This window comes from Xenia sp. Carnegie-2017, unplaced genomic scaffold (assembly GCF_021976095.1).
Source record: "Xenia sp. Carnegie-2017 unplaced genomic scaffold, XeniaSp_v1 HiC_scaffold_22, whole genome shotgun sequence".
Taxonomy (NCBI): domain Eukaryota; kingdom Metazoa; phylum Cnidaria; class Anthozoa; order Malacalcyonacea; family Xeniidae; genus Xenia; species Xenia sp. Carnegie-2017.
In genome coordinates, this window is record NW_025813485.1 from 13,378,572 (window position 1) to 13,391,222 (window position 12,651).

At 35.5% G+C, this 12,651-nt stretch overlaps 2 protein-coding genes and 1 long non-coding RNA gene across 4 annotated transcripts; 2 read left to right on the top strand and 1 right to left on the bottom strand.

The window, feature by feature from the left end:
• Positions 1-15: 15 nt before the first annotated feature.
• LOC124446310 lies at positions 16-1,582 on the bottom strand. Its single transcript, XR_006948396.1, has 5 exons — positions 1,474-1,582; positions 1,377-1,401; positions 826-874; positions 690-746; positions 16-334 (listed from the first exon to the last, which is right to left on the bottom strand). It is a non-coding gene; the product is annotated as an uncharacterized LOC124446310 (long non-coding RNA).
• Positions 1,583-2,550: 968 nt separating this feature from the next.
• On the top strand, positions 2,551-5,958 carry LOC124446700 (40S ribosomal protein S3). 2 transcript variants are annotated; one of them, XM_046997555.1, is made up of 6 exons: positions 2,552-2,630; positions 2,931-3,155; positions 5,080-5,174; positions 5,301-5,488; positions 5,623-5,804; positions 5,880-5,958. In XM_046997555.1, exons 1-5 carry the CDS (start codon positions 2,601-2,603, stop codon positions 5,802-5,804), a joined length of 720 nt encoding a protein of 239 aa, XP_046853511.1. In that variant the 5' UTR covers positions 2,552-2,600; the 3' UTR covers positions 5,880-5,958. The 2 variants fall into 2 exon arrangements, with proteins under 2 accessions (XP_046853512.1, XP_046853511.1); XM_046997556.1 differs by lacking the exon at positions 5,880-5,958 and having other exon boundaries at positions 2,551-2,630; positions 5,623-5,809.
• A 486-nt stretch (positions 5,959-6,444) lies between these two features.
• LOC124446831 (26S proteasome regulatory subunit 6B-like) lies at positions 6,445-12,431 on the top strand. The gene is given in 10 exon segments (XM_046997712.1): positions 6,445-6,600; positions 6,970-7,243; positions 7,687-7,744; positions 7,746-7,826; positions 7,828-8,201; positions 8,330-8,406; positions 9,379-9,547; positions 11,707-11,762; positions 12,228-12,246; positions 12,249-12,431. Coding segments are annotated over 10 exon segments (1,227 nt in total). The 5' UTR covers positions 6,445-6,573; the 3' UTR covers positions 12,341-12,431.
• Positions 12,432-12,651: the final 220 nt, after the last annotated feature.

Here is a 12,651-nt window from a genome sequence, read left to right on the forward strand (position 1 = left end):
TAAACGTTGACAAAATTTTCTGTAAAACGTGCCTTTGTTTATTTGGTTATTTCAAATATTTTATGATCTTGGGAAAGACCATCGGTCTTAAATATCACAACCAACTTAGTATTACTCATTCATATTTAAAAAAAACTAAAATTTTGTTATTTTTAGTGAATGAAATAAGTTCTATGACATTAACGTTCAACTGTGTAATCTATCCAATGTTTTCTTTTTTTTCCCGCGCTTGTCGTCATGTCATCCTCATCCCCAGGACTTCCAACAAGAGATATACCAGTGGTGAAACCATCTGAGGTCAGTAGAAGCGAGCTACAGGCTGCTGATAGGTTGTCTTAATGAAAAAAAAATCATTGCCTTATTAAAGTATTGGCAACAATTTGCCCATTGGCACATCACAGTAAGTGATTGTATGTCGATTCTAAATGGTACTGTTTACTTTAAATAATACAGATTACAGTGTAATCTAATGTATGTTTTCATATACATTAAATTTCATCAAAGTGGCAGCAATGGGTGGAAAGGGGGCCCCAGTTCATTTTGACATGGTGGTGCCACTATGTAATGTGCTTTTGAAAAATTTCCTACATGTTATTTTGTGGAAAAATTTCCTGTCAGTCATTTTCCAGCTCCTGAAAATATCTTTCAAAATTTTCACTTGATACTTAATAACAAAGAATGTCACTTACATGATGATATGGCAAGATGATTTACTTTATTTTTTCAACATCTCCTGGATACCATTTCTTAACATGAAACGAAAGTTTTTATGAAAAGTATGATAGCAGCTTTCTATATGAAAACATCTGATAAGAATGTTTATACCTTTGCCTGTCTGGCAGCCCCAATGTCGATATAACTCTGGCATTTCTCACTATAACATTCAAAAAAAAATTATTTAATCACATAATATTGAAGCCCATTGCCTGCCAGTGGCTGATACCACATAAACGTTTTATTATGAAAATTTAAGCATGGGTGAACACAGGTCAACATTTTTAGGGGGTCAATACATTTTCATTCTTAAATGATCTATTTTACATAACTTTCCAGCAAATAATGCCCAACTACCTTTGTCAGCTTAACATTTGTGGAGAAGGGATGCAGCTGCCTGCCCTGCCCCACCTAATACACCTATGAATGTATATGCCTGTATACTTGTTTATATTTACATCAATATAAATTTGAAATGCATTTGATTATGTAAAGTATTACATCACTGATGTGCTTGCCTTGTTTACGTTTTTCTGGCAGGCAGATTAATCGCAAGAGAGGTTAGCCATTGTTGCTAGTGATGTCCAAAAGCACTAGATCAAAACTGCCTGCCAGCAAAAACGTGAACAAGGCAAGCATCGATATGATAGATTGATGGTTACCTATTTGAGCATTTCTTGCTACTGTCTGTAAAAAAAAGAATTATTTTAGCTTTAAAACCACTTTAAAATTGACACTCTACCGTACTACATGACTTACATTCAGATGGCCAGAAATCTTTAGAGCTGATCTGACAAACCGAACATTTTTCATCCCACAATGAAATGGCAGCATGTTTAAAAAGTGTGACTGATACTATTACTGTTTCCCATCTGTCAAAAGTTTATATAATATTCGCCTTTTCTGTAGAAAATACGGCATTCCAAATCTCCAAGAACTTTTGGAAACATTATTGATTTATGTGACTTATTTTATAATAACACTTTGCAACAACGTGCAAAATTAGATCGTCTCACTCACTCACATCACTTTTGGTGGAATAATCGACGCTAAGATAATTAATCGAAGTAAATGAAACCACTGACCTGTATAATAATTACCTGGACGGCAACCTCGTCAAAATTATTATATTTTGGTAAATTATGGGTGAAAATGTCAGCGGAGTTGCACAGGCTCATGTATTTACATTAAATATTTACAGTGTTGCCAGATTTGTGAACTTTTTGCTCACTTCATGAACATTTCATGAACATTGAAAGTTTGTAAAGTTTTTGTGAACTTTTCAAAATTTTATAAATTTTTCTATTTTCATCATATTCATAAAGGAAGTATTGATAAATCATGGCTCAATGAAAAGGAAATCTTCAGAGCTCGACAACTCTTTCAAAACAACGACGATTTTCAAGATAATCCGATGTTTTCCGGTATGTTCCGAGTAATTCCGAGAGATTTCGACAGTTTCCGAGATCTTCCAGAAATTTCCGAGTTAGTCCGAGGCTTTCCGTTAACTTCCGATCTTTAAAATTAGATGTAATATGAACTTTTTGCCATTTTTGTGTACTTTTGACGCAAGCGAGCATGAATATTTAAAAAATTCATCTGGCAGCACTGACTATTTACATTACATGGTTTTTATAAATTTCAATGGTGTTTAAATGGTAAAGCATTAAATAAACTTTGAATAACTATTCCTTATGTTTATCAAACCATCCTACCTCACCTTATGCAATAGAGACGGTCGTCAACATCTTTGCTGAGTTTGTGAACGTTTTGCTTTTGGCTTTAAGAAGTTTGTTTGTATTTGACTATTAATAAATTACAATGGCTCAATGATAGAATCAAACCCGCAAAGCAGGCTAGGAACGACCTCTTTTGCCTCTGCAATCATGGCGACTCAAATCAGTAAAAAACGAAAGGTATCTTTCGCTCCCGTTTTAATTCACCTGTGCCATATAAACTTCTCATTAGTTGTTGAAATCAAAATAAAATGCATCTAAGATTTTACAGCCTTCAACATTCTATGCAATACATGTGTTATGCTGACTGATTGATTTGGATTATAATCATAACATTCGCGGAATATTATAGTATTCATTTATACAAAAACATCTTAAGCAGGCCCACTGGTGCTGTAATTGTTATTAAACTAGTACAAGTATCAAAATAATCATAATGAAATGTTCATCACCCTAAGAAAATTCAAAATATGTTTGTAGTTTGTAGCTGATGGGATATTCAAGGCTGAATTAAATGAGTTTTTAACTCGTGAGCTTGCAGAAGATGGTTACAGTGGAGTTGAAGTACGTGTTACACCTATAAGAACTGAGATAATTATTCTTGCCACACGAACTCAAAATATCTTGGGTGAGAAAGGACGTAGAATTCGCGAACTTACGTCTGTGGTACAAAAACGGTTCAACTTTCCTGAAGGCACAGTTGAGGTAAGATGTTTTGACACATGACAATTATAGAATACCCTGGCGCGAGGCTAGGTTATGATTAGGAAAAATGTTAGGGTTTGCCAATTCGGGTTTGGATTGCTACTTGTTAGTAGTTAAGCTGTATAATGTGACAGGGTTTCTATAATTTGTCCATTAAAGTTTCTGTAATTTTTATGATTGACTTTTACTTTTTATGAAAAAGTTGCATTCTGTTCATGCAAGCATTTTGACAATAGGCAAGTTGAATTTGATGTTTTTATTTCAATTAAGCTCATGATAATTTGAAAATTGACAATTTCATGGATAATTCTTGCAACCTCATGAATTAAATTGAAACTTGCGCTTTTTGTCTATTATTTCACAGTTTTTATTATCTTTAAGTTGTTATAGCATAAATTAGTATAGCATTAAGTTCTCTTCCCCTCTTCTCACTTTCAATGAGTGTGTATTGCAAGTATGTGTGCAAATTTTGAAAGTATGTTATTTTAATGAAAATACAAGTCAAAATTTGCACAGAAACCATCAAAAACAAAATTCAGGTGCCCAAAATAACATATGATCTCGGGTTTGCAATGTACAAACTTTTTAGTCTGGTCAATAATAAAGTTTTTGTTGAAAGCTGCTATAAGAATCAGGGTTCGAATTAACACATCGCAATTCACAAATTAAGAGCCAATTTTGTGCTTTAGCAAACAAAGACAAATAAATTGCAAATCGAAATCTGAAAAAATACAGCTAAAGCTTACTTTAGACATTCTTTGAATGGAAATTTATTAAAAACACAATTTAGTACGGCTGCCATTTATGCTTTGTTCAGTAACAAATGCTCCATTAAAATATTGATAACCAGACACGTTCTAACTATAGCACAGTACACTTTGGCTGTAGTTGACACTGACACTTTGAATATTTTGATGTGAAGAAGTTAGCATTAACTGCTTTTTCATGCGGATATAGACCGTGGTAACAATATTATAAGGCGAAAGCTAATAAATTTTTGTCAGATATAGTTTTTCTTATTAATCTATATGAAAATTGTTGCGGCCAGTTTATACAGACAATTTATTGCCTTAACTTTCCACTGCTGTTTGGCAAATTTCAAACATAGGCATGTGTATAAGCAATGTTATAGGCAGAATGCAAATTTAGAAATTTCAGTAGATGCACATTTTAAAAAGTTGCGAATCGATTTTTTCCTCCTAATTTGAACCATGAGAATTATCTGAACTTCGAATTTATTAAGAGAAATGCCTTTCATACTCGGAAGAAATTATACATGATTGATGATTTTTGTGGCAGAATTTTTACAAGCTGCTATGTTAGTTGTGTAAGTTTAATAATTGATTCTGGTTCTACCCAATTTGAAAAGAAGTTTGAATACCAACACATAAATTTGCTAGTAAATCTTGTTGAACCCCATGCATCATGAAAATCATGGCAGTTCAATGTTTATATAAAAAATTGCAATCAGTTTAAATTATATATTCATTAAAAAGATAGTACACAGTTCTGTCATTCTCAAGTTATTGAAATTTTTGTAGCATCTAATTTACACAACCACTGAGGTTACATTGCAAAATGATAGGTCTCTTAATGCTATGTACACTAATTACAAAATTTTTGATCTTGAGATATACATAGACTGTTTTATAAAGTCTTTTGCTCTTTTAAAAGTTTAACCCACCTAAACTGTTGTCTACTACACAGGGTAAATATGTACTTGTATTAAGACATCATCACAGAAAAATGCATAACACAAGGGACAAATAAACCACTTTTAAGTCAGTTATAATCTTGCCATGACCAACACAGTTAACGCCAAAGTATAAGTAAAGCAAACGATACATTTTCTTAAAGTGTTTTATTGAATTTCTGTTATTGCCATACTCTGACATTAATTTGCAAAATGCAATTTCTTTTTAAGTTATACGCCGAAAAGGTGGCCACTCGTGGACTAAGTGCTATCACACAAGCAGAGTCTTTGAGATATAAATTGCTTGGTGGCTTAGCCGTAAGAAGGTACTTAAGATAATTAAGAATGATCATTGACTGAACACAGCTATAACTTAACGGCTTGTGTAAATGGCCGCAACGTGACTCAGCAATAGTTGGTATGTTTTAAAACACGAATTATCATCATTTAAGAGCTTGCTACGGCGTTCTTCGTTACATCATGGAGAGTGGGGCTAAAGGATGCGAAGTCGTCGTGTCTGGAAAGCTACGTGGACAACGAGCGAAATCTATGAAATTTGTTGATGGATTAATGATCCACAGTGGTGAACCAACGAAAACTTACGTTGACTTCGCTGTACGACATGTGTACCTGCGACAAGGTTCGATATCAATATGTGATCCACGTGCTGAAGTTGTTGACGCGTTGTTACAATTGATTGCAATTTTCACATTTCTCCTCGAATTGTAAAAAAATTGCAATAAAATTGAGCTCAATCACTCTCGATTTCATTAGGTGTCCTTGGTATCAAAGTGAAAATAATGTTGCCATGGGATCCAACTGGAAAGAACGGACCGAAGAAACCACTTCCTGATCAAGTCAGCATTGTTGAACCGAAGGAAGAAGTTACACCAACTGGCCCTTCTTCCGAACACAAAGGTGGCAAGCCCGAACAGCCTGCACCTATAGCCACATAGGTAAGGTTGTGCTTTCCATAACCTTCAAAAGTGACACACATGTTGAGAAAGCTAAAAATCCGTTTTATTTTCTAGATACGATCTCAAGTTTACATGCATCTTTGAATGGCAGCTTTGTAAAATTTATTGAGGAATAAAACGAAGAAATCTTGAATCTTTGTTGCGACTCGTTACTTTTCTTTCATCATCGCTCTTTCCATGAGAATTTGTGTTGACGAATGTCACTTATTCATTTTTCTTTCCCCAATTAAACCTGATGAGCTGATTACCGCAAATGCTCAAATGATTTCTATAATAACTTGCGAACTAATTACCTCAAAATTTGTGCAAGCACATTCGTTTGGTTGTTGTCTTGTTTGTGAACTACAAAAAATGCAGTTGACGTTGTTCAATTCATAGTTGAATAGATTTTGAATTGATGTTGACGTGTTGCACGAATTCTTTAGCATTGGCTACTTTACTTAAATTGCCGGTGCAACGAGCGGGTTAAATGAACCCTCGACCTTCGGTCTCGGGCTTGTCTGATGACGATCTGCCCTCGAGTTCTCCCGAAGGTCTCCTCGTATGCATAAGTGTGAAGACGCAGTAAACCTCTTTAATTTCTTAAATGTTTAATTTAACTACTATCACTGCCGTAGTATCCATTGGTGGGACAAAACCTTTATTGGCGTCTTGTTTCAAGTTGTCCATGTTGAACACGAGCTTGTTACCACCTGAACCTGAACCCATTTATCCCTCTTTATCAACAATCTAATTAGCGAAATTCAACATGGAGGAAATAGGAATTATTTCACAGGTAAAAGTAAACTATGAATTATCGGTTATCTCTTGTTGAATTCGACTGAATATGTTTACAGAAATTTATTTAATTCGGGTAGGAAAAAAGCTTTGATTAAAGTAACTCAGAAATGCTCGAGAATTAATGAATCAAATCTAAAAGATTAACCCTATGTTGGCTGGACTCTTATCTCATTTATATGTTTTGTGATTGACTGATTGTTGCTCATGTGCTAGGGTTGAATCCCAGCTACTTGTTTTGACGCTAGTATGTGCATAAGTGGTTAAGGAATCATTTATGTTTTTTCATATGTATTAAAGTACACAAAATTTTAGGAAGTGTTATAGTTTTATTGTGCTTTACGTATTTGCGTTTTTCGTTATGTAGGAAGAAGTATTTCATAGTAAAAGTAACCTTCCTGCCAGTTCATATATAACTGATGTGGATGTTGATGATCTCTATGCTAAGTACAAGAAACTTCAGAAACAACTGGAATTCCTCGAGGTTCAAGAGGAGTATATTAAAGATGAACAAAGAAATTTGAAACGAGAATTACTTCATGCTCAAGAAGAAGTGAAGAGAATTCAGTCAGTGCCATTGGTTATTGGGCAATTTCTTGAAGCTGTTGACCAAAATACAGGGATTGTAGGATCTACTACTGGTAACAAAAACTGGGCTATTTATACATTGTGTGTTGTGAAGTAAATAAATTTATGAAAATATACATTTGACATTGTGTTTTGTGTTTATATTTTTATATAGCAAAAGGATGAGCTTTCCAATGATATTTTTTTAATCACAACACAATCTGAAATGATTAAGTACTCCTCGCTTAAACATTTCAAGTCGAAATTGTGGGGAATTGAATTCCTTGAGTACAATTATTGATGATTGTTTAGCATATTAAACAAAAACAAGCCTGCTGTTTTTTTTCTTTTCTTTGAAATGAAAAAATTTTTTTGCTATAGAAATATAACTGTGAAACACAATGTAAAATGCACAGCAACATGTTCAGTTTGATTCACTTCTTTTATACACACTGACTGTTGTGTAAGCAAGACTTAAAGCCTTTGAACTGAAAACTTAATTAATCTTTCCCTGTAGGTTCAAATTATTATGTTCAGATTTTGAGCACAATTGACAGAGAACTGCTCAAACCAAGCTTCAGTGGCTTTACATAAGCACTCAAATGCTTTAGTTGATGTTCTTCCACCTGAATCTGACAGCAGCATTGCAATGCTGGGCGGATGAGAAGCCTGAAGTGTCTTACTCAGATATTGGTGGGATGGATGTTCAAAAACAAGAGATTCGTGAAGCTGTCGAATTGCCTCTTACACATTTTGAGCTCTATAAACAGATTGGAATAGATCCACCGAGAGGTGTTCTCATGTATGGGCCACCTGGTTGTGGAAAAACAATGTTAGCTAAAGCAGTGGCTCGTAACACAACAGCTGCATTCATTCGTGTTGTTGGCTCAGAGTTTGTTCAGAAATATCTTGGAGAAGGTCCTAGAATGGTTCGAGATGTGTTTAGGTTGGCTAAAGAGAATGCTCCTGCGATCATTTTTATTGACGAGATTGATGCAATTGCCACAAAACGTTTTGATGCACAGACAGGAGGTATGTTTTATGTGATTTTAAAAACTTCTAAGTTGTGAAATGAATTGAAAAGTTATGATTTAAAGGTATTGCCTGTTTTTTTCATTTTACCATCTGTTGCTTGAATTCTGTATCACTTATGGATTTAGCGGACAGAGAAGTTCAAAGAATTTTACTTGAGCTTCTTAATCAGATGGATGGTTTTGATCAGAATGTCAATGTAAAGGTAAGAACTTCTTCGTGCGACTTGTAATTGGACAATCAAACTATTTTAATTATTTTAAAAGTAGATGCCTGTTCTAAAATAGCTAGTAATTAGTGCATTTGCAAAGTTTGATTGAAACATATTTGAACATTAAAAAACAGATTGCTTTCTCTCTGACGTGACTTAACGTGAATTTCGTTTAATGGGGAAGGGAAGATTTTTGTGTGAATAGCAACAGTATGTATGGTCTAAATATAAAACTCTTTCGCCATTAACACTTACTTTAATTACTTAACGAGCTGATTGCACTATGCCTGTTCAGAAATTGCTGTTTATCCTTAGGATATTTGGAGATATATTTTTCAAACCTGTGAAAAAGGTGGTTGTGTTTTCTTAACGATAATGAACTTAGTAATTCCAGAGCGAAAATTTTTTATTCATGGTTCATTTCAAACGTAGATATTTCCCTTTTAAAATATTTTTGAATCGTTAAGGGTAAAGTGTTTGAAGTCTATAAAAATGGATAGTGTTCTTCGGCCTTCGCGCACCCGGGCGTCACAAGGTGGGACAGTGCTACAGTCAAAAAGTGTGAGACTTCATTAGGGGTTTAGAGGCATACCCGTTTAGAGAAAATATTTGATTGTATGTACTCAAAACGCTATTTCTTTCATGCAGGTTATTATAATCTTAAAAACACACGATATTACAAGGGCAGCTTTCTGTTAGATGTGTGAACAAGCGCATTCAACTCAATCTTACCTGCTTGCGATGCTTGAAGATTGCTGCTTACCATACTAACTTTCCTGTGTGGCCGTTCATAGGCCACTGTTTTATAGCTTTTGAGTTTGGATTCATTGTACAACCTACGTTTTTTCAATCTCAAATTGGTCTTTGGAATAACCAGGAGGGGACACGTATATCGCTGTTTCCTCCTGGCGACGCCCGACTCCTGTTTTTAACAAAACCTAGGTACAAATCTATCGGAATTTTTAGGTGATAATGGCCACCAATCGACAGGATACGCTTGATCCAGCTTTACTTCGACCTGGACGTTTGGATCGTAAGATAGAATTTCCATTACCAGATAGGAGACAAAAACGACTGATCTTCTCTACTATTACCGCAAAAATGAATCTCTCTGAGGAAGTTGATTTGGAAGATTGTATCCTTTCATTTGATTATCTTAGTTATTTATTAATTACAGGCACATTTGTTTGTTGTGAAGTTGGGATAACGAAATGGAACAGTGCATATTGTTCCTTGGTTGGACGGTTAGACAATAATGCAGGCTATTGCTTTTTTGTTGTTACAAATTGAATGGGAGAAAAAGATTTTTAAGTTCGGAAATGTTCAAATTCTAACTGTCAAATTTTGAAAACACATACCATATATATGTCGTCGCGTTACTAACTTATATGCCTAAGTCACTTCGGAAGTTTTTGAGAAGACGAGAAAAGAATTAATACAAATTTAGTATCAGTCAAACTTTTCAAAGTAATTGGTATGAACCCGGGAGTATCGTTACATGCTTATAGATGTAGATCGTCCAGGTTAGTGGAGTCCTTAGAAGGGCTGTTGTTGTTGATGTTGACTGACGTTTGGACATCCTTAGCGGTAGTCATCTTCCGAGTCAACCTTAGAAGGGCTGTTGTTGTTGATGTTGACTGACGTTTCGACATCCTTAGCGGTAGTCGTCTTCAGAGTCAACCTTAGAAGGGCTGTTGTTGTTGATGTTGACTGACGTTTTGACATCCTTAGCGATAGTCGTCTTCAGAGTCAACCTTAGAAGAGCTGTTGTTGTTGATGTTGACTGACGTTTCGACATCCTTAGCGGTAGTCGTCTTCAGAGTCAACCTCAGAAGGGCTGTTGTTGTTGATGTTGACTGACGTTTTAACATCCTTAGCGGTAGTCGTCTTCAGAGTCAACCTTAGAAGGGCTGTTGTTGTTGATGTTGACTGACGTTTCGACATCCTTAGCGGTAGTCATCTTCCGAGTCAACCTTAGAAGGGCTGTTGTTGTTGATGTTGACTTACGTTTTGACATCCTTAGCGACAGTCGTCTTCAGAGTCAACCTTAGAAGAGCTGTTGTTGTTGATGTTGACTGACGTTTTGACATCCTTAGCGATAGTCGTCTTCAGAGTCAACCTTAGAAGGGCTGTTGTTGTTGATGTTGACTGACGTTTCGACATCCTTAGCGGTAGTCGTCTTCAGAGTCAACCTTAGAAGGGCTGTTGTTATTGATGTTGACTGACGTTTCGACATCCTTAGCGGTAGTCGTCTTCAGAGTCAACCTTAGAAGGGCTGTTGTTATTGATGTTGACTAACGTTTCGACATCCTTAGCGGTAGTCGTCTTCAGAGTCAACCTTAGAAGGGCTGTTGTTGTTGATGTTGACTGACGTTTTGACATCCTTAGCGATAGTCGTCTTCAGAGTCAACCTTAGAAGCTGTTGTTGTTGATGTTGACTGACGTTTCGACATCCTTAGCGGTAGTCGTCTTCAGAGTCAACCTTAGAAGGGCTGTTGTTATTGATGTTGACTGACGTTTCGACATCCTTAGCGGTAGTCGTCTTCAGAGTCAACCTTAGAAGGGCTGTTGTTATTGATGTTGACTAACGTTTCGACATCCTTAGCGGTAGTCGTCTTCAGAGTCAACCTTAGAAGGGCTGTTGTTATTGATGTTGACTGACGTTTCGACATCCTTAGCGGTAGTCGTCTTCAGAGTCAACCTTAGAAGGGCTGTTGTTATTGATGTTGACTAACGTTTCGACATCCTTAGCGGTAGTCGTCTTCAGAGTCAACCTGCATGAGAAGGACCGCTTGTGTTGATGTTGACTGACGTTTCGACAACCTTCGTGGTAGTCATCTTCAGAGTCAAGTAAAGATTACCACCGCTGAGTTTGTCGAAACGTCATTCAAAATCAACATCAACAGTCCTTCTCAGGATTTTACTAACCAGGACGATCTACAAATACAGACATGTAAGTCAAACTTTTTATTGAACATCATATATTGAACATTTATTGAGTCTTTTCGATTGGTCAATTGACTTACGCAATAAATACAGAATGCACCAGTGGACAAAATAGTAGTTTTAACAAAAATCCCTAAATTGAAAAAATATGACTGTAGTAAAAAATTAGCAACGGGAAGGTATGTCAAACTTTTTTCATAGCATTGATTATTTTAACATTTAAAGATAACATGTTTTGAGGTGAGGGATAATATTTTTGGGAAAAATTCATGGATATACGACGAATGCATAAACGGTGATTTGACAACAAGTTTGGAAGAATGGTTTTTTCTTGACTTAACTTTACAGATGTGGCTAGACCTGATAAAATAAGTGGAGCAGACATCAATGCCATTTGCCAAGAGGTAAGAATGATGTGAAATAATGTCCTAATTGCCAGAGTAGAATGCATTCGGACATTTTGGACAGCAGACTTAATTTGACTTACTAAAAATCAGACTTCGTTTGTCTGTTTATACTTTTGTTTAAGAAATGAAAGATGTTTACTTTGCTTGCACAGGCTTATGCAAACCGAGGAGACCTTTGGGAGAACTCGAGAGCACAGCAAGCCTGAGACCGAAGGTCGAGGATTGCCCCTGTTCAAAAATTCTCACAAACCTCTCCGAGATTTGCGTAAGCCAGTGCAAACACGAAACGCATCCTTTTATTTCTTTTATAAAATATTAATATTGCGAAACATATAAATTTAAAACAAACGTTTTAATTTTACCTTTTGTTTACTTATGATTGATTTACAAATTCTCTATATTGATTGATTGAGCTCAGATATTTATCGTTTTTATTTTTAATTGTTTTTATTGTAAACTTAGGCTGGTATGCAAGCAGTTAGAGAAACCGCTATGTTATCTTATCTAAAGATTTTGAAAAGGGTTACAAGACTAGTGTGAAGAAAGATGAAACAGAACATGAATTTTACAGATAAGTTGTAATCAATGTACATGTCATAATTAATCGTTAATTTGTCTTAATTTGTTTTTATAACATTAAGCGTTCATTTTACTGCCATTTCTTAATTGGGTCTGTTTTCAGTTTTTCATAATAGTTTTCATTCTCCCCTGTGTTAGCGCGGCATCCAATGAAATCTCGAGCTGCACATGCGCGAACAAATTATATTTACGTGACCAATACTTGCAATATTTTTCCAATGCGTTCTAGTTGCGTTCTTTTTTTGTCATTTTTGGAGCAATTGATTAAAAATTTGCTTGTCGGCATGGTTCGCACTAGAGCTTTGCG